The 27,551-nt window shown below is 35.6% G+C and overlaps 2 protein-coding genes across 2 annotated transcripts in view; both read right to left on the minus strand.

Moving 5' to 3' along the window:
* Nucleotides 1–27,551, minus strand: part of LOC139141862 (probable U3 small nucleolar RNA-associated protein 11) — a 248,198-nt gene that overhangs the window by 663 nt on the left and 219,984 nt on the right. The gene's annotated exons all lie outside the window — the stretch shown is intronic.
* On the minus strand, nucleotides 442–27,504 carry LOC139141861 (probable U3 small nucleolar RNA-associated protein 11). The gene is made up of 8 exons (XM_070711600.1): nucleotides 27,345–27,504; nucleotides 25,817–25,878; nucleotides 25,507–25,609; nucleotides 17,478–17,591; nucleotides 15,704–15,800; nucleotides 15,197–15,327; nucleotides 5,418–5,528; nucleotides 442–2,153 (listed from the first exon to the last, which is right to left on the minus strand). The coding sequence occupies exons 1-8, from the start codon at nucleotides 27,402–27,404 to the stop codon at nucleotides 2,070–2,072; spliced, it is 762 nt and encodes a 253-aa protein (XP_070567701.1). The 5' UTR covers nucleotides 27,405–27,504; the 3' UTR covers nucleotides 442–2,069.

A 27,551-nucleotide genomic window follows, 5' to 3' on the forward strand; every position in this document is an offset into this window, starting at 1 on the left:
CACAGATGAACGATATAGAGCATATAAGAAAATTACTGAGAAACTGAAAGCTAGCAGTGCTTTAATTTGCATATATCATTGAAGATATTTTAATATCAATCTTTTGTGATTAAAGGGATCACATCATTAAAATGTTTAGTTAACATCAGTCTTTTTTCTCCACATGAAAATATGCAAAGTAGTTCACCATACAAACAACAATCATTTTCTCAAATTGCTTAAAGTTGCAACTGAAGTTCTGCCAAAATAAAGCCAGGTGAAGTATAACCTATATGTTACAATTTATTGTGCACAAGTAGCACTTGTAGCATCCTGAACATTGTAAAGTTCGTTTGAGCAAGTTCTGACATGTACTACTACTCCATGTGCTACTTCAATTTCTGTTGTTTTCCCACTTCACATTTTTTCCTTTGACAATTATAAAACAGCATTAACAGACACGAGATCCACATATATTTATTTCAGGGAACAGTTTTCTTTTATTGCAACATGTGCTGCAAAATATAGAACATCTGTGAAAAGTAAAAGATTTCAAATATAGCTATTTTGCAAAGTGATCCTGGTCAGTGTGTAGTACTGACAAATTTGTATTCACCTCATTTTAATCGCGCAAACTTCAGTTCTATTTCAGAAAGTCGTTTTACAATCACAGAATAACATCTGTGCATATTTTTCAAACTGCTGACTCAAAATTGGAACAAAGAATATGACAACAGAGCTGTGTTGTTGTATACTGACAAAATTTCAATGAGTGTCAGCTGGTATTATCAACATCCAAATATCCTGCAGTGCATTTTCTTATCATCACAGATTTTATGACAGTTGAATGAGTTCACAAACACAAGGGATTTCAAAAGTTATGTTGATGAACAGTCTTGAAAATCATACACAAACCACTTGCCACTTATTGTGGTAATACAGCAGCTACGTGCAACCTGTGAAAATAGCACATCTGACTGAAAGCTATTCTGATCTCCTGGATTCTTGTTGGATTATCATTTAGGAAAGTATAGCAACCTAAAAAGCCAACTACTGATGTTGCTTAACAACTACCAATATTTTTTTGCATGGAAATTCATCTGTGTTGGTAGCTGATTACGATCAGTTAAACTTTTGATCTCAACAGACTAGATTTTTATCACTGAATTTTTCAGTTGCAGCACCTCAACTTTCATCAGCAAAATAACATATTATTTGGCCAAAAAAATAAATTGTGCTGTTCCGATTACATGGTTTTCAAAAATAGGGTAGGTAGGTTGGACAGGAATTTTTTCCAAATATTTTTATTTTTAAATATGCATTTTTCAGGGGTTCAGGGCAGTCAAACACTGGCCACAAGATTTCCTGAAAAATGTATCATATATATCATACATTTAAAAGTGAAAAAATACATAAAAGACATCCTTGTTCAAGCAAAAACCAAATGCCAAGTAACAAACATGTGATTTTACAGGTTTTTTCTTTCTTTCCTTTTTTTTACTTCTGTGTTTATGTAGCTCTAAAAAGTTTAGGGTCGGCAGGTAAAAAATAGGATAGGTCGAGTTATTGGAGCAGCACAATTATTTTTGTTCAGCCTTATACAGGTAGGTAGCATATCTGACTGATAGCTATTCTCATTTCCTGGATTCTTGTTGGATTATCATTGATGAAAGTGTAGCAACCTAAACAGCCTACTACTGTTGTTGCTTCAACGACGTATACAGATGTTTCTCGACTCCAAAGCCCTCATCCCTCAAAAAAAGTTCCACACTATCCAAAAAAACAAGGAAAACGCACAATTGTTCAAACATGAGACATGTCCTCAAATAATTTATGTAACACAATGGAGTACAGGTATGTATAAAACTTTTGTATGTAAATCCACTTTATGACAATTATTTCCATTGCCAGTCAGTCACATGATAAACATTACAATGACTGTTTATATTCCATACATGCAGTTCTCCTGAACATAGAATACATTATCAGAGCAATGTTCAGTCAAGGAAACCTCTCAGTCATTGGCAGCACATGGAAGGATTTTCTGTGTAGATGACATCAAAGTGTGTGAACTGACAGACTATTCTGTGCTATCTCTTTCTCTGCATGGCCCATTTGTATACAGCAGCTGAATGAGCAGTTTCTTTCTTCTCTTCCTTCTTCTTCCTATTGTCCTGTAAACAAGATAGAATCATACTTTCAGAAATTCATCCCTGGGCTTCATACCTTGTATAGAATCTATTGGCATAGCAATTAACCCTTTGAGTGCTGTAATTTTTCCCACCAAAATTTTAGTGCAACATTTTACCAATTTCTATGAATTTTTCTGTAATTGTTTTGATAATTTTGGACCAAATTGACATCACATTTCATTGGTTACAGCTTTTTATCAAAATTTTGGCAAAAGCAAAAATCTGAAAAAAAATTGACCGGGTATGCTTTATACAGGCAACAAAAATTGACTTTGCCACACAAATTAAGCTGGACACTTAAGAAAGTTTCAATGCCTTCACAAACCATATTTCTTTTCTAAAATCAGCAAAAATATGGAATGTGCTTTACACTGATAATGCTCATACATTACGTGACTGTTGAAAACTTACACCTCAATTGTATTCCTATCAAAGCACAGTCTTATTTTGGGCAGGTTTCACAGTAATTTTTTAAAAGTTTTCCCCATTGTACATTGATGTAATCACATTAAGGTAGAACACACCTACGGGACAGAAATACGGGATTTCAAATTTTATCCATTCTCTTCTGATCTACCACTTGTGACATTCATTTTTTAAAGCTCTTGGTGAAAGAAACGTTTTTACTGTCTTAGTTTATCAACAAGTCATCGTTGATGACACAGTCCCCACTTGTTAATGGGTACTTTGATTACAGGTCCTCAGAGAGGATAGAGTCCTCGTCATTAGGTCTGTGATAAAAATACTTTGAATGAATTCGCTTGATACATGTCTGAGTTGTAGTTCAGGACATGAAAAAATCGTAATAAAATGGCCACACGGTGGCCATATTGGATCGTATCACAAAACAGATAAATGTGCATGGTATGACATAGGTTAATGTCCTTGTAGCAAATTTGATTAAAATTGGTTGAGATATGCCTGAGTTATGGCTTGTACATGAAAAAATAATAACAAAATGGCCGCACAGCAGCCATATTGGATCGTATCACAAAACAAATTAATGTGCATATGTATGACATTGGTCAATCTCCTTGTACCAACTTTGAATAAATTCGCTTGATACATGTCTGAGTTATGGTTCTGGACATGAAAAAATCGTAATAAAATGGCCACACGGCGGCCATATTGGATCATATCACAAAACAAATCAATGTCCATGTGCATGACATAGGTCAATGTCCTTTGCCAAGTTTGAATAAAATCGGTTGTGTTACGCCTGAGTTATGGCTCTGTACATGAAAAAATCGTAACAAAATGGCCGCTGTGCGGCCATATTGGATCGTATCACAAAACAAATTGATGTGCATAGCTATGACATTGGTCAATGTCCTTGTACCAACTTTGAATAAAATCTGTTGAAACATGCCTGAGTTATGGCTCTGTATATAAAAAAATCGTAACAAAATGGCCGCATGGCGGCCATATTGGATCGTATCACAAAAAAAATTGACATGCATATCTATGACATTGGTCAATGTTGTTGTACCAAATTTGAATAAAATCAGTTGAAACATGCCTGAGTTATGGCTCTGTACATGAAAAAATTGTAATAAAATGGCCGCCTGGCAGCCATATTGGATTGTATCACAAAAAAAATTGACGTGCATATCTATGACATTAGTCAATGTCCTTGTACCAACTTTGAATAAAATCAGTTGAAACATGCCTAAGTTATGGCTCTGTACATGAAAAAATCGTAATAAAATGGCCGCCTGGCAGCCATATTGGATCGTATCACAAAACAAATCGACGTGCATCTGTATGACATATGAATTAATCCTTGTACCAAGTTTGAATGAAATTGCTCCAGGCATCTCTGAGATATCTGCGTGAACGGACGGACGCACGCACGGACGCACGCACGGACGCACGCACGCACACACACGCACGGACATGACCAAACCTATAAGTCCCCCCGGACGGTGACCGTGGGGACTAAAAATCGAAACTTTATTTTTCCCCATAGAGTTAACACAAGGATGGCCGTCATTTTGAATTTCAAAATTTGCGAAATCTTAGATAATTATGTTTTGCTAGAACCAAATTTTTCACGGTGACTCCTGATTTTTATCCTTGCTTTGGTAAGAAAATGGTCGAAAGTTTCATTGAGGAAAGTTTGAGCAAAATTTCCAGTCTTTGACTTTCGAAGTACATTACCTTGAGGGACATTAGAGGTGGTACATGGATTCTCATGGCATTTACCTAGCTACCTAAACCTAGGGAAAAAACACTGCACAGTCAACTAGGGCCCTACCTAACCTACATCCTTACACAAGTGTTCAACTCTTACTTTCTAATTTTGACTCATTAACATTCCTTCTTTAGGGGTTGGTTTTTAGGGTCAAAATCTAGACAGAGCTGTTGTTACTTCACTGAACTTAAACTATGCATGCCACTGGACACAAATATAGACAAATTTCCTGCATCTGTACAAAGTATGCTAAATTTTTTAGTTTTATCCTGAATTCATGTCTGCCGCCGGGGTAAAACAATGGATTGAGTTTCCACTATGATAATGACTGAGGGTCAATCCAACTTCAGTCAATGGGAACAGATTGTAAAATACAGGTTGCATGCGAAACTATGCATGAGTTTGGTAAAATTATCAAGTCCAGATCTGATTGGTCATCAAATTTGATAAATATTGGTTTATTGAATCAGATTGTCACTTTATGGAACTCAAAGGCAAACTTTTGGTTGCAAAATTTATCGTCAATTTATATGCTGCCAATAATGAAGATATAAATTACAAAAACACTGGAACTGGTTGGAAACATATTGTTCTGGTGTCCCAGCAAGTCACCAGCATCTATGACGTACTAATGTAGGTAGATCATGGAATGGTTGTGGTGGGAAAAGCTTATCAATGGAATACATGTTCCTCTGTTGTGCAAATAAACTCATGATATCAAATGTAGTTTCACAGGAAAGTTCTTTAATTAAAGGGGCATATTTCTTGATGTGGTACACTTATTGTCTTTTGCGTGTACTTAGTTAATTCACACCTTGTAAACCTTTCTTTTCCTTTCAATCTTAAATAGGTTGAACAAAATCGCTTTCTGTTTTAATCTCACTGGAAATACACCTCTTTAAAATAATAGGTTGAAAGAAATGAAAGTGAAACCAACATCACAGAATAGAATAGAATTCTGATACTGACTATGGTCACACACTATATACAAGGAATCACTTTTCTCAGAAACCATATCATGATACTGACATGACATTAACCAAAAAACTCACCATCAAGTTCTTTTTCACTTCCATTTTCTGCTCGACAATTTTCAATTCTTTTTCTCTGTCTATCCTACTGGACAGCTCTTTATACCGCTTACTTCTTTCCTTTGCTAAATACTGCAAAACAATGAAAATACACAAGTTTAAAGCCCAATAGCTGTGAATTTCATGCATTATTTTCATGATTTTATTTTCAAATCAAAGTTGGTTTGTGTAAATGTGCTACCTGGATAACAACTGTGCTCTCGCTGTCGCTCGTAACTTTCGTAAATTACGAACAAAAATGAAAATTTACGAAAAAAAATGAATGCCCGATCGGCCATTTACGAACGATTTTGTTATTTTTGAAGCCTGATTTTCGGTCAAGATTGTGAATTCCGGGGAAATACTGTCATATCTCGTCTTTCAAAACCTACGCTGCCCCTATCATCGGCGCATCGACACATGGTGATAGCTGGCTTTGGACTTTGACCTGTAATAACATGAGCATGCGCGAAAAGGTTTCAAGATCCCCGGGTCTTGTAATCTCATAGTGGTGTGCCATGCATTACCACCCCATTACGGTAGTTTCGAGACACCCAAACACTCACATGCTGTCAACTTTCCGAATGGACTGTTGAAGCGGATCGAGGGAAGCGGGCAGTTACAAATACTTTGGATTGATAGTATCCAGTTGGGAAAGAAAGTTGGGCATAAAAACGGCAACTGATATGAAAAAATACGAAACAATGAAACCGCCGAGCTAGAAGAGATCAAGAACAGTCAGCCTGAAAGACAGTTGAAACGGACCGCGCATGGTTGAACATGTACTGCAAAGTGTTTTTCTGTGCATGGAGGTGGAAGCGAGCCGGAAATCTTAGATGTCATAGATTTGTCATTTGACTATCTGCAAATTGAATTTTTCAGTCAGCTTGCCAATTATAATAGGTTTCCTTCAAAATATTTTACAAGAAACTGTCTCAGCAAATGTTATGAATACTGATAGTTTTCTATGATCCAGAGAAAATGCATTGCTGTGCACAGTCCCCGTCCATGACCAAAAAGTTTATCCAGACAAAAAAATAAATGACGATCATCTGCAGCGTTTTAAAAGTGTAGCAGGATCACCAGTCTCAGTTTGCGTACTTAAATTTGATTGAGATGAGACAAAATTTGTGCGAAACCACAGACTGCCAAATGTTCTGATCAGTGGTTGTTTAAACAGAATTTTAGAGATGAACATGGCATAATGACTGCAGCTAAAGAGGCACCACCTAGTACCTATGGATGACGTGCATACTTTCAAAGTAACAGAGCTTTCCAATATGAAAAATAGCGTCAATGATGACACTGTGCTCCTCAGTGCATTTAGCGGTAGGGATGCAAGGAGAGAGGTTTGGGGAATGTTGCTGAGAAAGATGCAAAGAAAGGGTTGAAATGTGAAACTGTAACAAGCGACCTAGCGGCCGATATAGCTCCGCTGTGTTTAGGTAGAGAATAACTATTTTTGACACATGTTGATGAAGGTGGAAATCTTTGATAGCTCATGCAGTGGCCAGAAAAAAGTGGCTAAAATAGCTGCAAAATACACAATTGAAGATTTCATCATACTTTGAATATATCACATCGGATCATCCCTGAAGAACGTCAACCAAAGCTATCTGATGAGTAGTTTTTTGAGAATAAAATATTCTGACCAAAAATGGCAACAATTACCCCAAAAATAAAAATTGCAGATTTCATCATAATTTCATAATATCACACTTAGTTCATATATAGAAACCTGAAAACCAATTTCAAAGCTGTTAGACCAGTACTTTTTGAGAAACGCATATTTTGACCAAAATGGGAAAATTGCCCCAAAATTCAAAATTGCAGATGTCATCATTATTTCAATAAATATCATTTAGTTCATCTATGGAAACCTGTATACCAAATTTCAAAGCTATCAGATAAGTAGTTTTGGAAATACACATTTTTTGACCAAAAATGGCAAAAATTGCCCAAAAAATACAAAATTACAGATTTCATCAGAAATTCAATATATATTACTAAGTTTATCTGTAGAAACCTGTATACCAAATTTCAAAGCTATCAGACCAGTACTTTATGAGAAACACATTTTTTGACCAAAATGGCAAAAATTGCCCAAAAATTACAAAATTGCAGATTTCATCATTATTTCCATAAATATCATTTAGTTCATCTGTAGAAACCTCTATACCAAATTTCAAAGCTATCAGATGAGTATTTTGGAAATATACATTTTTTTGACCAAAATGGCAAAAATTGCCCAAAAAATACAAAATTACAGATTTCGTCAGAAATTCAATATATATTACTTAGTTCATCTATAGAAACCTGTATACCAAATTTCAAAACTATCAGATCAGTACTTTTTGAGAATACATTTTTTGACCAAAAATGGCAAAAATTGCCTTAAAAATGCAAATTTGCATATTTATGCACAATTTGAAATCTGAAATAGATCATCCCTAGGAACATATGTACCAAATATAAAAGCTATCTGACCAGTAGTTTTGAAGAAGAAGATTTTTAAAGATTTTTTTACCAAAAATGACAAAAATTGCCTTAAAAATACAAATATGCAAATTTCACCACCATTTGAACAAATCTGATTTAAGTCACCCTAAGCAAACTGCATATCAAATTTCAAAGCAATCAGACGAGCGGTTTCAGAGAAGAAGATTTTGTACCAAAAACACCAAAAAATGCCCCAAAAATACAAATATGCAAATTTCACCATGATTTGAACAAACTGAAGTGAGGTCACCCCAAGTGAACTGCATATAAAATTTCAAAGCAATTGGACTTGTGGTTTCAGAGGAGAAGGCAATTGTTGACGGACGACGATGGACGACGAACGCCGGACGACGGACGACGGACGATGACGGATAATCAACCTATTTGATAAGCTCCGCGTCGCTGACAGCGGAGCTAATAAAACCTATTGGTTTTTTAGCAGTGAGCGTCCAGCTTGGTAAACATTCCATCTTGTACATGAAGGCAAAAAACATAATTTTCACATGTCCACCAAACTTGGAATTTGCATAGATGTACATAGATCATCCAAATTGATTTATCTGCAAGATTTTTATGTTCCTTGCTACAAATTCTGACCCTATTGAATTATAACAGGAAAACATGCACGCATGATTGGACAGTGTGGACTGTGTATTGGATGCACTACATCTGCTGTGATGATGGATTGCCAGACGACCACACTGCATCAAAGAACTGTAGTTTAAAACGAAAATATAATTCTAAACAAGTCATTGACAATGACAAAGTAATAGGAGTAATAGGTCTCCCATCATACCAGATGTGAAGGGTGTGGAACTTGTGGTTACTGAGTTATGGACAAATATGTATATTTGAGGTCAAAGGTCATTGAGGTCACGTGACATGTTAAAAAAAAATTGTATTGCTAAGTTATCCCTATATACCAAAAATCAGACCTCTAGCTCTATTGGCTCGCTCAAAATTAGATATGTGCATAATTAATGAGGTATAATATGTGGCGTCATCCCATCATACCATATATGAAGGGTGTAGCACTTGTGGTTACTGAGTTATGGACAAATATGTATATTTGAGGTCAAAGGTCACCAAGGTCACGTGACATTCTGTCAAAATGTCTGAGATATCTGTGTGAAAGGATGGATGAACGGATGGACGAACGGACACAATGACACGGACACCATGACCCAATCTATAAGCCCCCTGGACTTCATCCGTGGGGACTAAAAACTGTGTCACTGCATCCTTTTTGCAATAGAATACGATGAGAAACTAAATTTTTATTTTTCTTGGCCTTATACATGGGCGTCTACGGAGAACTGACTTATACATGGGAGTCTATGCAGAACTGCCTTTACATGGGAGTCTTTGGAGGACTGCCTTATACCTGGAGACTTTGGAGAACTGCCTTATACATGGGAGTCTATGGAGGTGTAAACTAAAAAGTCCTCCAGTCTAACACGGCCAATTTGATCGCATTGTGAAACAAATCGACGTGCATCTGTATGGGGTAGGGTACTATCCTTGTGCAAAGTTTGAAAGAAACTGACCAGGGCATGTCTCAGTCTGATGTCTGCGTGAACGGACGGACGGACGTACGCACGCACGCACGCACGCATGCACAGACGGACATGACCCAATCTATAAGTCCCCCGAGACTTCGTCCGTGGGGACTGACAAACTTTCTTCGTGTCATTGATGGCCTTGATTTTCTTTGGATATTGACTGGACACATTTATTAAAGACGTTACTTTAGCTTGTCAATGACAGTGAAATGATTTTTTGCAGAAACTTGCTCGGTCCAGCCAAGTACACATGCTTACTCATAACAGCTGGACTGCGATGATCACAACATTGTTTTGTGATATTCTGATACAAAATTAAAATAATTTTATTAATATGTCGCATTGACTATAAAGTTGCAAATGTTTCCTTGGGTGTTGAAACATGTTAGCATAGTGTACGTGTTACAAATCAACACACCAAACAGCAATGTTCATGTAAGAACAACCTGCTTGATTTCCATGGACTTTCTGGTCCGCCCATCACACTGTTATGTCTGTTTCCCCTCTAGCTTCCGAAAATTCTTGGTAAATTTACAAATTCAGTCTCAAAAGTTTTAGCCCAGATATATTTTCATTTGATATTTTGATATCATCAAGAAATGTCTGGTGATGTTCACTTCTAGATCATTAAACTGGTGGAATCTACAATAATATTAAAATCATTCAGAATCACATAATTTCTTGTTTAAGTTATAGCAGTTTGAAAGTAGGCCGAATGGGAGTCAATCAAGCTGAATGCCATTTAAATTGGAAGGCAGCAAAATGCCATTTAAATTGGAAGGCAGCAAAATTACCTTTCACCTATTGGACCACCCTAGGTAGTTTCTTGTGAACCATAATTGCGTAATTAGGGGGTCTTCATGCCTGACATCACATGATGAGATGACCTAGACTTGACCTTTCAGATAACCTCAGTTTTTCTCCTTTTCCTTTGTATTATGACTCCATTTGTGAAAGTTTCCTTTTAAATAATGGTTTTTACTATCAACTGAGTAGTTGCAGGCCAAATTTTGATACAGCAAAGTAGGTAACACTTTTGATAGACTCAAGGACGACCCTGTAGGACTCACAAAGCAGGCCTCAGTGTATTCATGGACGTTACATTCATGATGTATTGCAGTATCGAACAGCAACAGTGTTTGTTTTACGTACCAGGGGATTTGTAACTTTGTAGAAAGGAGAGTAAAGTGTTTCAATACATTGCAACTTTGTAGGAAGGAGGGTAAACTGTTTCAACATCTCACAACATTTTATTGTTAGGTGTAGTTCACACACAGCATCGTACGCAGGGCTAGCGAGAGAGTTGCCGACATCGACGGTTATTTACGAGAAGTGAATAAAAGACTGGCATTTTTGGAAGCGATCGAGTAGCTGAGGTAGGCTGGGATACGACTTGGGCCCAAGAATGCTGAATTTCGGCAGTAATTTGGCTTTTTACGTCAAGTCCCAAAATGGATTTGAAGTCACCGACCCTACGTACGGGTCTTTGCAGGGCTGTGGTGAGTGGGGCGATTAGCTGTAGCGGAACACACAGCATCGTACGCAGGGCTAGTACAACATGTGATCATGGAGGTAGTAGGAGACTGAGGTTTCTTGCACGGTCGCGCCAATGAAATGGGAAGCTGAAATTTTCGATCGTAATTTTGCAAACGAAATCGTAAATCCACTCAAAACTTCGTATTTTTTTTACATATTTGAAACCCATGAGGAACGTAATTCATTCTCCCCTGCAAAGTAAAAAGGAGATCGAAACGACATGCATGTCAGACAAAGACCAAACGCACGCAAGATGTCCATCCACATCCACCAATCTCGTAATTTACACCGACAGAACAAAAACAATTTGATCGAGCATGGACGTTCTAACGTAAATGCATCATTGTCTATCGCATTTTCATGTAAGCCAATACACTCACACGTACGCTCTAGGTTCAATTATTATGTCAATCCAACACGATACTATTTTCGCTGATAGTGAGTGTGCAGCGTGAATGGTATGCTGTAGTCGTTATAGATAACACTGATCACGTGGTGTGACAAAATAGTTTTACGGAAGTTGTTGATGGAAGTGACGTCAATTTTGCTTCTCCCAACTCTATAAGCTTCCTCAGTTACGTAACTTCGTCGCTAAAAACAGGGGACAGATTTTCTAGCATCTAAAACTTGTGCATACACTGATAATATTTGACAATATTAATGACCGCTTCATAAATTAATATATATAATCATCAACCACTGACTACACACACAAAGGGAGTTATGATTTGTGTCACAATATACTTGAACATGTTATGTTGCGTAATAAAGATAGAGTAATTGAATAACATTCATTGGCCGTTGACCAAAATTACACACTTTATTGAGACAAGGAAGAATTTCAATGTTACAAGCATTCATGACCCATGATGTACTGTGTTATTCAATAAATCTTTTGAAACTGCGTATCAAAATATGAGTGTTCATTGTCAAAAAAACTAAAAAGGGATTTTTCATTTCTTTTGTCCATAATGAAATCATTCATCATTTCTATCCCCTTAAAATCATCTATTGAGTACCAGAAGTGCTTGTTGAAAGTTGGTGGGTTCAGAATAACATAAATTGTGCTTACTAATATTTTTTGAACCCAATTCGTAAATTTACTAACAATTTCGAAAGGCCAGGGAGAGCACAGCACAAGTATAGAAGTATCACTGCTCGCTGATTTGGACCATGCCTACACGTTCTAACAGGTCAAATAATAAACGGGTGCTGCACTCATAACATGGCACCCCCACGGAAAAGTACAAAAATGCAGTATTTCATGCACATGCACATCATGATCATTGAAGAATCAAGTATGATGCCGTTGACTTGAATGTATAACTTAAGATGGCTGATATTTTGTTGTTGTTATCTTTATTTTCTGTCACCTGATTAGTTTTTGAAAATGGCGGGAAAACTAAAATTATGTTAAAACTTTTGTATTTACATGCCACTTTCAACACTTATGACAGTGTTAAACACTTTTTCAGTATTTAATGGGTCTTATTCAAAGCAAACTCTTTTGAAAACTGAGGATATTTTGAGATTTATAATTAAATATTCACAGCTATTGGGGCTTTAATGACAATCCTGAACAAGATTGCCAAAATTCAATTTATCAATCAAACAATGGACTGGGTATCTCACATCAGAAATAATTGTCATATTTGATTAGTACCTTAGCAAACTTGAAATCATACTGGTGAATCTATTTCTTGTAGTTGTGTTATTTTACATAGCTGACAATCATCTACTTTTGTAATATAGAGTACATTGTACATGACAAAGAGCTTAAGGTGAAGGGTGACGAATTCGGAAGCGCACACGCTTTAGAACGTTTCTGCGCAGATTTAACTCCAGCCTGCCGCAAATGGGTTATTTTGTAGTGCATGTATTTAACATCACCTGTCATTGTTGAAATTGCGCTTTTACCTAATTTTTTGACCCAGTGTCTTAGAAATACATGTGACCTATTACCTTGTCATATTTTGACCCCCTAGGAAGCTGGTTTTTATTCAATATGAGCGAAAAATTAACATTTCTCTCCATTTATATGGCGCAAATTACCCATTCACCTGGAGATATTGTAAAAAGTAGCGTGGTGACACCCTTTTATTAAAAGTGTAAACTAAATGGTATTATGTCAGGAGTTTATTCGCCAAGTTTGGTCAAAATGACACCGTTCAAACCGACAGGAAGAAAGTTTGAAAATTATGTAGTGATATAATTTCGATATCGTCATTTTGTAATCGATACTTATGTTAAAATTTCTTCACAAACATCATGAAAACTACACATTCGATAGATATGGATCTTAAGTCTTGGTATTTATTAAAATTAACTCATCTGCTAAGCGTTTTATGATTGCTTTCTTTAGTTTAAGTAAATTTTATCATTTTTATTTATTTCTAAAGACGCCATTTTAACGTCCGTTTCCATGGAAACAAGCGCGGTAACCCCCATTTTTTATTTCATTTTTGCACTTGCACAACTTCCAAAATATTTGTGCAAAGTTTCAAGAAAATGACACCACAACTTAATTTTGACGTAATTCGTAGTACTTCACCTTAATGAGAACGAAGCAAATAAACTATAGTATGATACATATATCAGTTTAAGTCTGTATTCATTTCATTGGAATCATGTTACACTGGAAACTTCATCTAACCTCTCCATTCTGAGACAAAGTTTCTCTCTTAACTAGATTCATGTCTCACTTTACTTAAAGGTATACAGTCACCTGTAATCTAAATATGTTCATATATGGTCAAAGGGCGTTCCTTGGTATTCAAAATGCCCATGTGAGGGCGCTGTTTAAAAAGCGGCCACCCACTTAAAATCTGTGATTGGTTAGATTTTCTCTTCCCATGGTAACTGTGGCAAAATTCGAACAGGTGACAGTATACCTTTAAGTTATGTTGAAATAGCGACTTGAATTTGTTGCCATTGATAATGGGCAATTTTGCATTTCACTTTATGTCCCATTATGAACTGTTTTAGAAAATGATTTTGATGACCCAGAGATGACCTCACATCATGTTTTTTTTGGTGTCACATAATATCTAAAACTCAAAATTTCGTTGCAAGAGAAAATGACCTTTTGCTAGAAGATAAAAAACATTGGCAGGTCAGCATGAATTCACCGAATAAGCTTTACTGTTACTGACGTCAACTTGCTGATTAACAAATACAAAAACACCAGGATGTAACTTCATGGTCCGGGGTAAAACAAACTTGTTTACTAAAGAATCAAGGCAGAAGTGAAATTCACTTTTAAGAGCCAGCAGCTGCTACTGTTGATAATTTTCTACTGTCTTTGTTTTGAACGACAATCGAAATTTCTTGTTCTCCTCCCTAAAGAATGTTGCAACACCAACTATTTCCTGTGCAGTTTGTCAACATTGGTATCTATATGTGTAAAATATACTATTACTCTTGTTATTTGAATTCTAGTTCTGACATGGAGTTGACAAGCTCAGCACCCTGTGTCTCAACATGCGTAGGGGAGTAGAACAAGAAACTGTAGCTGATATTTAAAACAAAAATCGTGAAAAAATCATCAAAACTTAAAGCTACTGACCCTTTAAATTGTGCTTTAACCCTTTCACCCCCAGTTCCCTGTATACAGGTCCAACTTTACCATAGAAAACAATGGATTTGGGTCAAACCATGGTGGTGAAAGGGTGATAAAGTGGTAATAAACTTTAAATAAATAAAATAAATAAATAAACTACCACTGTTTTGGCTCAAACCCATTCTATCAATGGTAAATGGAGCGTTTCATCCATGGCATCAAAAGGGGGGGGGGATAGTCCCCCTTTGACAGAATATTTGAGGGGATTCCACCTCCTTTGTGTGTTCTATTTATATCCATGAGGTGTGACTGACATAATTTCATGTTGCACTCCCCCCTCCCCTTGACAAATTGCTAAGGGTGCCATCATGTCAACAGAGGGTGAATCACCCCATCACACTGTCTTGACAAAACACTGCAATGGATCTGTTTGTAAGGAATTGGGGTGAATGTGTTAAAAGGGAAATGGTGTAAAAAAGAAGAATTATCACCACCTCAGCTTTACTTGTTGGCTGCTTTTCAATGGAAAGAACAAATAAAATTATTTACAGACAGTTTACGAATAGGAACAGAAAAGACTGTAGAAGAGTAAAGAAATAACAAACCTCTAGTGAGTCTTTATCTATGTCTCCCTGTATCCTTGCTTTCTGTAATGTCTCTAATGTGGGACGATTATGCCTCCTTGGTAGTAATTCTGGATGTGTGTTCAGGCGCTTGGCTAGATTAAATTTCTTGGCTAGGGAAAACAAGTATGCATGGATTAGACAGAATGTTCTGATGGACAATACATTGGACAAAACTTATCAAATCTTATTTGGGGGAATGAATGAAAGTTTGTACTTGCTCAGTGTGTTTGGTTGAATTGTATTATAAGTGGTTTGGGGATCAGTGAGTTACACAGCAAACAGACCAATACTACAGTGATAACATCATTTCAAGAATCTTTATTCAACAGTCACAATGCTTCATCTAATCCTTAACAATGTATTCCTTTTTTAACATTTTTATCATAATTTTTTCCTTGCCAGTGCTTGAGAATCCAACTGAGGAGAGACATACAAACAAACAGATCATGGGTTCAAATGGCAAGTTAGTAAAATCAAGATGATTACCTTCTCTGTCACTGTCAACAAAAAATGTGTGTTTGTTCTTTGGTTTCTCTTCACTTTCCTCAAGTAGGTGAAGGTTTGCTTTCAGCTTTTCTATTTTCTGCAAAGACAAAGAATTAAAAAACATTGTATACATATTGCATCATTGCATGTGACGGTAGTATTGTCAACCAGACAACTGTGTATATGTACACAAACTTGGAAGGCAAGTGATATTTTATTGATAGATATTTTGATGCAGTGTTTGTTATTCTTGTCTGTGGGGATATACCACTGCTGGGCAATGTTGCAAGCAGTTTCATCATTTTTGTCTAATTGAATCAACTTTATAAAGGATCAGATACTGTATTTACACATATCAGTGTCAAATTGACACTGATCAATCAATGCAGGTATGATCAAATCCATTTTTAGTAGTCTCAAAGGCCAGTATTGTTGAATTCCTTTTCCTGCCAGGTCTGTTACTGGAAACGTTGTTATCTGCAAAGTCAGCAGCAGTATTGAGCCAAAACATACGAATATTTACATATACTTGGCATGTATGTCATAGTCAGTAAAAGTCATGTTTAAAGTATCTGTCTGTTCAGGGGCCTTTAAATGTTCATATCTTTCTTGAAATGCAACATACAGGACATGTTATGCCTTACTGGGTTTAAGGTTCCAAGACAAGAAATTGACCATTTTAAACTAACAATTCTCTAGTGTTTAATAAGCTCAGAACCCCCGTAAATTGTATATTTTCGGAAAGCCTAGATATAGGGGAACATTTTGGTAACCATAGTGTCACCATTGTTTACATAACTATCACGTGACAGGTAATTTGCATAACCTTTCAAAAATCGGTTTTCCCTATGTTTTGTTTCAATGCTTTGAGATATGTGGCTGAAATTCATGTGAGTGCAAGCTATCCTACAGGTCTTCAAAAGTGTGTCTCAGAATTTTTTTAAACCTTCTTGAACAGTTTTTATGCCAGAAAAACGTCCAGAGCAGTGAATTTTACCATAGTTGATTTCTTTAAAATTGTGCTCCAAAAAAACTAAGCAAGATATAAAAAATCTGAGACACACTTTGAAAGAGCATTGTGACAGCTTGCATTCCAGCAAGTTTGAGTCAGATATTTTGAAGTATTGAGACAAAACATAGAACAATGGTGACACTGTGGTTACCAAAATGTTCCCATATATGTAGGCTTTCAGAAAATGTATACTTTACGGGAGTTCTGAGTTTATTAACCATTAGAGAATTGTTAGATTAAAAAGGTCACATTTCTTGTCTTGGAACCTTAACCAACTTGATGTAACCCTCTTCCTGCCAAGTCCATATTTCACCATCAGGTCAAGATGGTTAAAATTAATGAAACACAACATATTCCATATGGTGTATTTTAACATAATACTGTACATTTGAAGGCTGTTGAAAACATAAATACTGGAAACTTAATTTTTTTGGACTAAAGATGCTATAACATACCAAGCCAAGTGGGTGAAAATATGTCATGCTTTGGCTCAATACCGCTTTTTACTGACTTGGCCGATGGGGAAGTGATACTGTCCGGAAGGAAAAGGGGTAATGGTGACTAGAGAAACTTGGCACAATTGGAGTTAAGCCTAATCGTAGTTCAGTTTTATCATTGACTTCCTGAAATCTTAATCAGTCTACTTGACTGGTGAAATTGCAAATTGACTGGCCTGGGCAACAACATTAGTGGTCTTACACCTCAAACTAGACAATTTGCAAACCATCAATGCATCTCATCATACAGGTGTCTCAACAATACCTTTGATTCCAGTACTTTCTTGTAAGTCACGTATCTCAAATCTTGAGACTGCATCAGTTTCTTCTGTTCATCTGTAAGAACCTCTTCCTTGTGTTTAGCATGATGAACGCCGTCCTGGAATATCAAACAAAAATAATATTTTCAATCAAGATTAGATTATAAGATATACAGTGATAAAATACTTGCCATTGGGAAACATGCACATACACTGATATCCTGTTCCTGTGCATGAGCAAAGTCATCATCTTAGTTTTGTCAGTTTTGCATTTCACTTATCTGAGAAATCAGTTAAAGCATTTTAGTCCGTGGGCTGGAGGGGCCCACCGTGCACCCCCCCACATCCCTACTTCTTGGGTATTTTTTTGTTCTTTAGGACCTGCTGAACAGAAAAAAGATGTTAACATTGGATATTTTGGGATGCACTACCTATCTGGGCTGGTTTTTGATTTGCATGTACCGCAAAAAATGGCCAAAAATGGGTAGGGGTAGGGGTACTATATCCTCTCCTACATTGAGTAAACTAGCATGAAATAACACAAACCATACATTTTTGGAAAGCTGAGATTCTGCTCTTTATGAGAAACACCAACTTAGCAAAATTAATTTGTGTACATAGAATAGGACGACTTTAAAATGATTTTTTTTGACAATTTTGAAATTTTTTACCCAAAATACCATGTAACAATTGTGATTTACTTGTTATTAAGCAAAATTTTGACAGCTTTTTGTGTTTGAATTATTTATTCCCACATATTAAACAAGAAAAAAAGTGTTAACATTAGATATTTAACTATACACTACTTCTCTTGAGTCAATTTTGAATTGCGTGTATCTGTATGGGGTGTGCAAAAGCTAGGGGTAGGGGTACAACATTCTTTCCTTGATGAAGTAAACTGGCTTGAAATGCCATATACCTTATAGTTTTAGAAAGCTTAGATACTGGTCTTTCTAAAATGCATAAAGTTTTAGTGAAAAATATGAAGTCATAGAATTGGATAACTTTAAATCGATTTTTTTCTGGTAATTCAGTATTTTTAACAGAAGAAAATACGATAACTATTGTTTTCTCCTTATGAAGCAAATCAAACACATCTATGGATGTTATTTACTAATTGCAACGTGCTGAAGAAGAAAATAAATGTCAAAATTGGGTATTTACCATGCATTATTGTCTGTAGTCACTAAAAAGCAAGTTTTGCTACATTGGTATATCGTGAATGGGCATTTTATTGTTATGCAATGAACTATGCACAGCCTTAAAAAGAAGACTCGAAAACGTGCACACATAGTCATATTGCCATTTTCTCCTTCAAGTAAATAGATTATTGACGACTGTCTATTGTTATTATTCAATTTTAATATTTTTCTATAAAATAATTTTGTTTAAGGTGTATTTTGAAAATTGTCTATGCCTCCTTGTCTTACTTAATATACAGCAAGCATTACTAACAATCTATTAGGCCGAGGCTAGAGGGGCGTCTACGTGCACCTCCCCCCTCACCCCACAGGATAACAAACCTGTAATTTTCAGAAGCCTTGGGATCCCTAGAATAAGAAATGGGATTTTAACAGACAAAATATAGGGACTCAATAGCTGTTACGGTCATATTTTGAAGGGTACCACAAAATCACGATTTTGTGACCCACGTGGATTTTTGTCAAACCTGTCTTCTTGTACGTGATCTGCTGAGCTTACTGTTTAACATGACCTAGGTTATGGGGTATCATTAGAAAGGTAATTTATTCTTCTTGAAAATGGTATATAGCAATATGCAATATCTTCTATAGTTTTCATGAAATAGGGCCATAATTTACCCCATACCCCAAAGTTTTATGTCACAAATTACTGTCAAAACTAATCTAAATTCCACCAATTATTTACCTATACATAATACAAAAGGCAATACTGTGTATTAACTTTGTCTTATTTGCTACAAGTACATGTTAGAAACTTGGAATAAACTTTTAACAGAAAAAATATTGGGATCCTGTAGCTGTAACAGTCATATTTTGAAGGGTACCGAAAAATCACAGTATTACTGACTCGCATTCGTTTTGTTAAACCTTTCTTCTTGTAAGTCTTCTGCTGAGCTTATTTTGAACATAACGAGGCCAATGGGGTACCATTAGAAAGTTAATTTACTCTTCTTTAAAATGATATGTTGCAATATGCAATATCTTCGATAGTTTTCATGAAATAAGATCAAAACTTACCCTATACCCCAACGTTTTATGTCGCAAATTACTATCAAAACTAATCTCAAATTCTACCAATTATTTCCTAGACACATTACAAAAGGCAATTCTTTGTATAAATATTTTATTTGGTACAGGGACATGTCAAAAATATGAGTTAGACTTTTAAGAGACAAAATATTGGTATTGAATGACTGTTACTGGCATGTTTTGAAGGGTACCGTGAAGTCAAAGTATTACCGACTCGCATATGTTTTTGTTAAATGTGTCGTCTTGTAAGTTTTCTGCTGAGCTTACTTTTTACCATAGTCTAGATTATGGGCTGCCATTGGAAAGACAATTTATTTGGCTTTAAAATGACATATTGCAATATGCAATATCTTCTATAGTTTTCATGAAATAGGACCAAACCTTACCCCATACCCCAAAGTTTTATGTCACAAATTACTGTCAAAACTAATCTTAAATTCTACCAATTATTTACCTAGACATTATACAAAGGGCAATGCTTTGTATCAAATTTGTTTTATTTGATACAGGTAAATGTTAGAAACTTGAAATAAACTTTTAAGAGAAAAATATCCAGATGCTCTAGCTGTAACAGTCATATTTTGAATGGTACTGCAAAATCACAGTACTGCCAACTCGCATACATTTTTGTTAAACCTGTCTTCTTGTAAGTCTTCTACTGAGCTTACTTTTTAACATAATGTAGCAAGTTGGGCATCATTAGAAAGGTAATTTACTCTTCTTTAGAATAATATATTGCGATATGCAATATCTTTTATAGTTTTCATGAAATAGGACCACAACTTACCCCATACCCCAAAGTTTTATATTCCAAATTACCGTCAAAACTAATCTCAAATTCTGACAACTATTGACCGGGACATAATATAAAGGGCAAAGATTTGTATTAAATTTAGTATATTTGCTTTAGGTTCATGTTAGAAACTTGAAACGAACTTTTAACAGAAAAAATATTGTGATGCTGTAGCTGTAACAGTCATATTTTGAAGGGTACCACAAACTCACAGTATTGCCAACTCGCATACGTTTGGTTAAACCTGTCTTATTATAAGTCATCTGCTGAGCCTATTTTTTAACATAACCCGCTATTGAGGTATCATTGGAAAGGTAATTTTTTCTTCTTTGATATGACATATTGTAATATATAATATCTTCTTAAGTATTCAGGAAATAAGACCAAAACTTACCCAACACCCCTAAGTTTATATTGCAAATTACTATCACTACTGATCTCAAATTCTACCAAACTTTTACCTAGACATACTACAAAAGGCAATGATTTGTATGAAATCTGTTTTATTTGCTACAGAGACATGTTACAATATAGATAGACTTTAACAGACAAAATATTGGAATGAATGGTTGTTGCTGTCATGTTTTGAAGGGTACTGTAAAGTCTCAGTCTTGCCCACTCGTATGTGTTTTTGTTAAATGTGTCATCTTGTAAGTCATCTGCTGAGCTTACTTTTTACTCTAACCTATCTTATAGGCTATCATTGGAAAGAAAATTTATTTTGCCTTAAAGTGACATATTGTAATATGAAATATCTTTAATAGTTTTCATGAAATAGGACCAGACTTACCTACCCCATATCCCAAATTCGCAAACTGCAAAGTTTTCGAACAGATGTAGTTTGCAAATAAAACTAAGGGCTGGGGTAAGTTTTTTGCCATTTCATTACAACTTCAGATGATAATACACTTTATCATATGCTAAATAAAGAGTGATAAAAGCTTTGTAATGATACCCTATAATCTGTGTTACGGATAAAATAAAGGTTGGCAGATAAATTTCAAGGAAACTTGATTAATAAAATTTCACGGGTTTCAGCAACATATATCCTGCCATCCTTCAAACTATGATGCTAACAGCTATTAAATCACAATAATTATCCTGTTAATGGTATCTTTCATAGTGGAAATGTCTCTGTAACAAATAAAATATGTTTCATACAAGTTTGTCTTTTTTATACAATTTATCGAAATTAAATGCTAGTTTTGACAATAATAGACAACATAAAACTTTGGGGTATGGGGTAAGGTTTGGTCCTATTTCATGAAAACTATAGAAGATATTGCATATTGCAATATGTCATTTTAAAGCCAAATAAATTGTCTTTCCAATGGCAGCCCATAATCTAGACTATGGTAAAAAGTAAGCTCAGCAGAAAACTTACAAGACGACACATTTAACAAAAAACATATGCGAGTCGGTAAATACTCTGACTTACGGTACCCTTCAAAACATGCCAGTAACAGTCATTCAATACCAATATTTTGTCTCTTAAAAGTCTAACTCATATTTTTGACATGTCCCTGTACCAAATAAAATATATTTTATACAAAGAATTGCCTTTTGTAATGTGTCTAGGAAAATAATTGGTAGAATTTGAGATTAGTTTTGATAGTAATTTGCGACATAAAACGTTGGAGTATGGGGTAAGTTTTGATCTTATTTCATGAAAACTATCGAAGATATTGCATATTGCAACATATCATTTTAAAGAAGAGTAAATTAACTTTCTAATGGTACCCCATTGGCCTCGTTATGTTCAAAATAAGCTCAGCAGAAGACTTACAAGAAGAAAGGTTTAACAAAACGAATGCGAGTCAGTAATACTGTGATTTTTCGGTACCCTTCAAAATATGACTGTTACAGCTACAGGATCCCAATATTTTTTCTGTTAAAAGTTTATTCCAAGTTTCTAACATGTACTTGTAGCAAATAAGACAAAGTTAATACACAGTATTGCCTTTGTATTATGTATAGGTAAATAATTTGTGGAATTTAGATTAGTTTTGACAGTAATTTGTGACATAAAACTTTGGGGTAGGGGTAAATTATGGCCCTATTTCATGAAAACTATAGAGATATTGCATATTGCTATATACCATTTTCAAGAAGAATGAATTACCTTTCTAATGATACCCCATAACCTAGGTCATGTTAAACAGTAAGCTCAGCAGATCACGTACAAGAAGACAGATTTGACAAAAATACACGTGGGTCACAAAATCGTGATTTTGTGGTACCCTTCAAAACATGACCGTAACAGCTATTGAGTCCCTATATTTTGTCTGTTAAAATCCCATTTCTTATTCTAGGGATCCCAAGGCTTCTGAAAATTACAGGTTTGTTATCCTGTGGGGTGAGGGGGGAGGTGCACGTAGACGCCCCCTCTAGCCTCGGCCTAATAGATTGTTAGTAATGCTTGCGGTATATAAAGTAAGACAAGGAGGCATAGACAATTTTCCAAATACGCCTTAACAAAATTATTTTATAGAAAAATATTTAAAAATTAAATGATAACAATAGACAGTCGTCAATAATCTATTTACTTGAAGGAAAAATGGCAATGTGACTATGTGTGCACGTTTTCGAGTCTTCTTTTTAAGGCTGTGCATTAGTTCATTGCATAACAATAAAATGCCCATTCACGATATACCAATGTAGCAAAACTTGCTATTTTAGTGACTAGAGACAATAATGCATGGTAAATACCCAATTTTGACATTTATTTTCTTCTTCAGCACGTTGCAATTAGTAAATAACATCTATAAATGTGTTTGATTTGCTTCATAAGGAGAAACAATAGTTGTCGTATTTTCTTCTTCCGGTTAAAAATACTGAATTACCAGAAAAAATAAAATCGATTTAAAGTTATCCAATTCTATGACGTCATATTTTTTCACTAAAACTTTATGCATTTTAGAAAGACCAGTATCTAAGCTTTCTATAACTATAAGGTATATGGCATTTCAAGCCAGTTTACTTCATCAAGGAAAGAATGTTGTACCCCTACCCCTAGCTTTTGCACACCCCATACAGATACACGCAATTCAAAATTGACTCAAGAGAAGTAGTGTATAGTTAAATATCTAATGTTAACACTTTTTTTCTTGTTTAATATGTGGGAATAAATAATTCAAACACAAAAAGCTGTCAAAATTTTGCTTAATAACAAGTAAATCACAATTGTTACATGGTATTTTGGGTAAAAAATTTCAAAATTGTCAAAAAAAATCATTTTAAAGTCGTCCTATTCTATGTACACAAATTAATTTTGCTAAAGTTGGTGTTTCTCATAAAGAGCAGAATCTCAGCTTTCCAAAAATGTATAGTTTGTGCTATTTCATGCTAGTTTACTCAATGTAGGGGAGGATATAGTACCCCTTACCCCTACCCATTTTTGGCCATTTTTTGCGGTACATGCAAATCAAAAACCAGCCTAGATAGGTAGTGCATCCCAAAATATCCAATGTTAACATCTTTTTTCTTGTTCAGCAGGTCCTAAAGAACAAAAAAATACCCAAGAAGTAGGGATGTGGGGGGGGTGCACGGTGGGCCCCTCCAGCCCACGGACTATTTAGCATCCCACTATATGCTGAGAGTAGACAATAAGAAATATCTCCAGCTTTGCTCATAGATAAAGAAGGTTTGTATCTCTAAGTTTCACCGTTACACACATTCTGTAATTCTGACCCTCAAAGAATAATCAAATAGGCAAAAACTTTGCATAGTAAACATGACAAGGAGACATAAAACATGAAAAAAATTGCCCAGTGATTTCTTCTGATATCAAGCTGTTACAAATGATGAAGTATTGTACACCAATCAGCCTTCACTATTTGAATAAAATACAGTGTACTGGTAGATAAGCCGACAGGATGTGTTTGGTTTTATTACATTTATATCTGTGAAATGAATAAACCTGAAGTCACCACCATTTGTAACTAACTGTGATCACAAATTGACAAGAGTCATCTGCACTGGATGTCCTGCATAAAATTTTGACAGAATTCATGGTGGTTTGGGAAATGATCCCAGCATAGACAACGCATTGTTTGTTTTTGTTTCTTGCTTTCTCCATACCTTTTCTACATGGTATTATGGTACACTACACTCTTAGGAAAATTCTACCCTAAAAATTGAGTGCATTCATCTCTGTGATGCACTGGACACATATTGCCCTTTTAATTAATGAGAACAACAATGAAACACTCAATGCAATGCCATGAACTCACTGCTAATACCAGCCTCTATCCAAAATCATTGCCTATAAGCCAAAAAGCATTTTGACAAACCACGTTTGATGTATAGTACATCAGGGTATTCTTGTCAGTCTATTACAACACATACACACACACACACACACACACGCACACACACACAAATGGTATTCTGTGTAGAAGGGAGTAGAAAAGATGTTCAGTATAGACAGGTTTCCATTTTAGACAGGGTTCGGTTTAGACAAGTTTCACTGTATATATCATTTGAATGCTGTGTATCATTGTATTTCCACTGCTCACTAACCAAATCCCATACAATATGCGATAAAAATAATGCAAATTTTTTAATCTACAGCCATGACATGGGCTACTTTTGTTCATCCACAGCTTAACACTTTGTTTGGACTGAGCATTGTACATGCCTTCATATCTACAACAAGTTACAAACGGTAATATGTTTAAATTTGAAAATGGTAGTAAACTGGAGAAATTCACCATTGAAAGTCAATCTTTTGCAAGGTAGTATAAGAACAGATATTTTTTAATCTCTCAATGAGACCATTTTAGTGAATCACCTTAGTACCGGTAAGTGAAGTTCTATTCTAGCAAAATTGCGAGACTTTTACACTATTTTAGAGACTGACAGCAAAAACACTGAGAAGGCATTTCATTTACTTTTGAGAGAGAGATAAACAGTGTACAACTTTATCCCTTTAACGTCCAATACAACAAGAAAGCAGAAAATAAACATGACAAAAATTGTCTGATAACAGAATAACGGGTTTGAGCTTACCACAAGTTTTGAATTCACCATATTATAATAAAATTCTTCAGGGTTTTTATCCAGAGCTTTTTTCTTCAAAGCTTTTAAATAATCATCTTTTCTGTGAAAGTTTCTGTAAAACAAAATAACCAATGCTTAAAGCCACAACACATTAACTGAAATATTTACTAGCAAACAGTATTCTGAATCTCCAAAATAGAACATTCAAAAATGGTCATAGTATTACTGTTAACATACTAGGACACTTATTGACTTACACTGTGGCAAAAGACACTTTCTATTTACATCCATTGCAAAGAATCCCAAAATGACACCATACCTTGCCCTGAGCTTGTAGTCTTTTTTCTTCTCCAAGAGACCTAGATGCCTTCTGCTGGACAGCTAGAATATAGCAAATGATAACTATGTTTATATGACTTAATACATATTACAGTATATTATGGAAGACGTACAATCTCTGATATACACCTGCCTTTGAGATCCCTATCAAGGTTCTTTGAGGAAAACATACCTGTGGAATCATATATTTTGTCTAGAATGAGAAGATTTAGGGGTATACAGTTTCTTTGCTCCCTCAGGCCAAGTTGTAGCAGGCCAAGTTGTAGGAGAATATTATGAATGCTGTCTTTCCTTCTCAAAAATCACTTTTGGACGTTACACTTTTAAAGTTTTTGTTTTGTCCTCAGTTAGTTTCTTCTTCTCACTCAATTCAAATAAGACAGTGTGTATATGCAAGCATATCATGTGCTGTGCTGTGCTTGTTGTCATCTGAAGCCTACACAGTACAAGTTGCATTGACTAGCAACAAATTAAACCAATATATTTTTTTATTAATAATGACTTCCACAGCTGAAGCCATTTATGGAAGACTGTTAGAGGAAATACAGATAAACAGTTAAAACACAGAGACAAGACAGAGACAAGACATACAAACTTTACCAAGTACTGAGAAAACAAAGTTTCACAATATTTATAAACCCGTCTTAAGTTACAGAAAAGGATCTATGCCATTGTAGTTGTTTATAAGCATTGAAATTAAATTGTCTTGGAATTTTACAAAAAAAGAGAGTTGCAAACACGATATACCCTTTTTAGGGTCTATGAATAACAGGTTGTCAACCTCACAAAACACGTAAAAAGCTTTTCTGAAGTCTGCAAAACAGTGATATGAAGGCTTTGTGTTAACTTCCTGGCTTTTTAAGCCATTGTAATTGTTGTCAATTGCTGTTTTAAAAAGAAAATTTGCTGCATCACTTATGGATCAGTTTTTCCAGAGCAAAAATTGTAGTTCAGTCAATGTTATTTTTGAGGTAGTTTGTCTATCATCAATAGTACTTTTAAGTTGTAAACAGTCCCAATACATAGACCCTCGAGAAAAAAATGCCCTTTGGCTAATATTACTGTATACCACGGTGGAGTGATCGTGTGTATACATATGTACTATAGTGGGGGAATCAGTAGGCTACGGAAGAGAACGTCGGAACGTAGCATAAACTACACTTATACAGACTACCCAGTAAACATCACGCCTGTGGGGGGGGAATGTTGAATCAGAACTGGAGTCTGTGTGATCAGGCAAGCAGTAGTTTCTTGATGAATCACAATCGAGGGTATGGATATGTTAGAATTAAAATGAATACACAACCGCTTGGCCCATAGTACTTGTATGTCACGCCCTATGATTGCGACTAAACAAAACCAGGAACACTAAAACATTGCAATCGCTGGCCAGCTGACTCGAACATAAGAGCCTCACAATGCCTCCGTCCGGCGCGGCGTCTCCGTCCAGATTTAAGCTTGAACAAGCTGAAGAGCAGTAGAGAGTCGAGCTTTTTCATCATTCTTACCTGTCCACGTTCCCTGTGAGTCTTCTGGCCCGACTTCGCTGCTTTCTTCAGTGAAGACATGTCTTTTTGTTAACTAATACTGAAGGATGTGAGGAAAGACTGACAAAATATTGTATCCACCACAACGTGTTCGATATGTTGACCTATGACCTACCGTGAATCTGTTAACTCAACCGCTGGCGGCGCTGTACTCAACGCTGCAAAACT

Source organism: Ptychodera flava, chromosome 10, assembly GCF_041260155.1.
Source record: "Ptychodera flava strain L36383 chromosome 10, AS_Pfla_20210202, whole genome shotgun sequence".
Taxonomy (NCBI): domain Eukaryota; kingdom Metazoa; phylum Hemichordata; class Enteropneusta; family Ptychoderidae; genus Ptychodera; species Ptychodera flava.

Excerpts from the sequence above, each read along its gene's own strand:
- LOC139141861 (XM_070711600.1), bottom strand. The coding sequence starts at position 27,404 with ATGTCTTCACTGAAGAAAGCAGCGAAGTCGGGCCAGAAGACTCACAGG. Across the intron at positions 5,529-15,196 it reads TAGATAAAGACTCACTAGAG|TATTTAGCAAAGGAAAGAAG; the intron begins GTTTGTTATTTC and ends ATTGTTTTGCAG. Across the intron at positions 2,154-5,417 it reads AAGTGAAAAAGAACTTGATG|GACAATAGGAAGAAGAAGGA; the intron begins GTGAGTTTTTTG and ends TCTTGTTTACAG.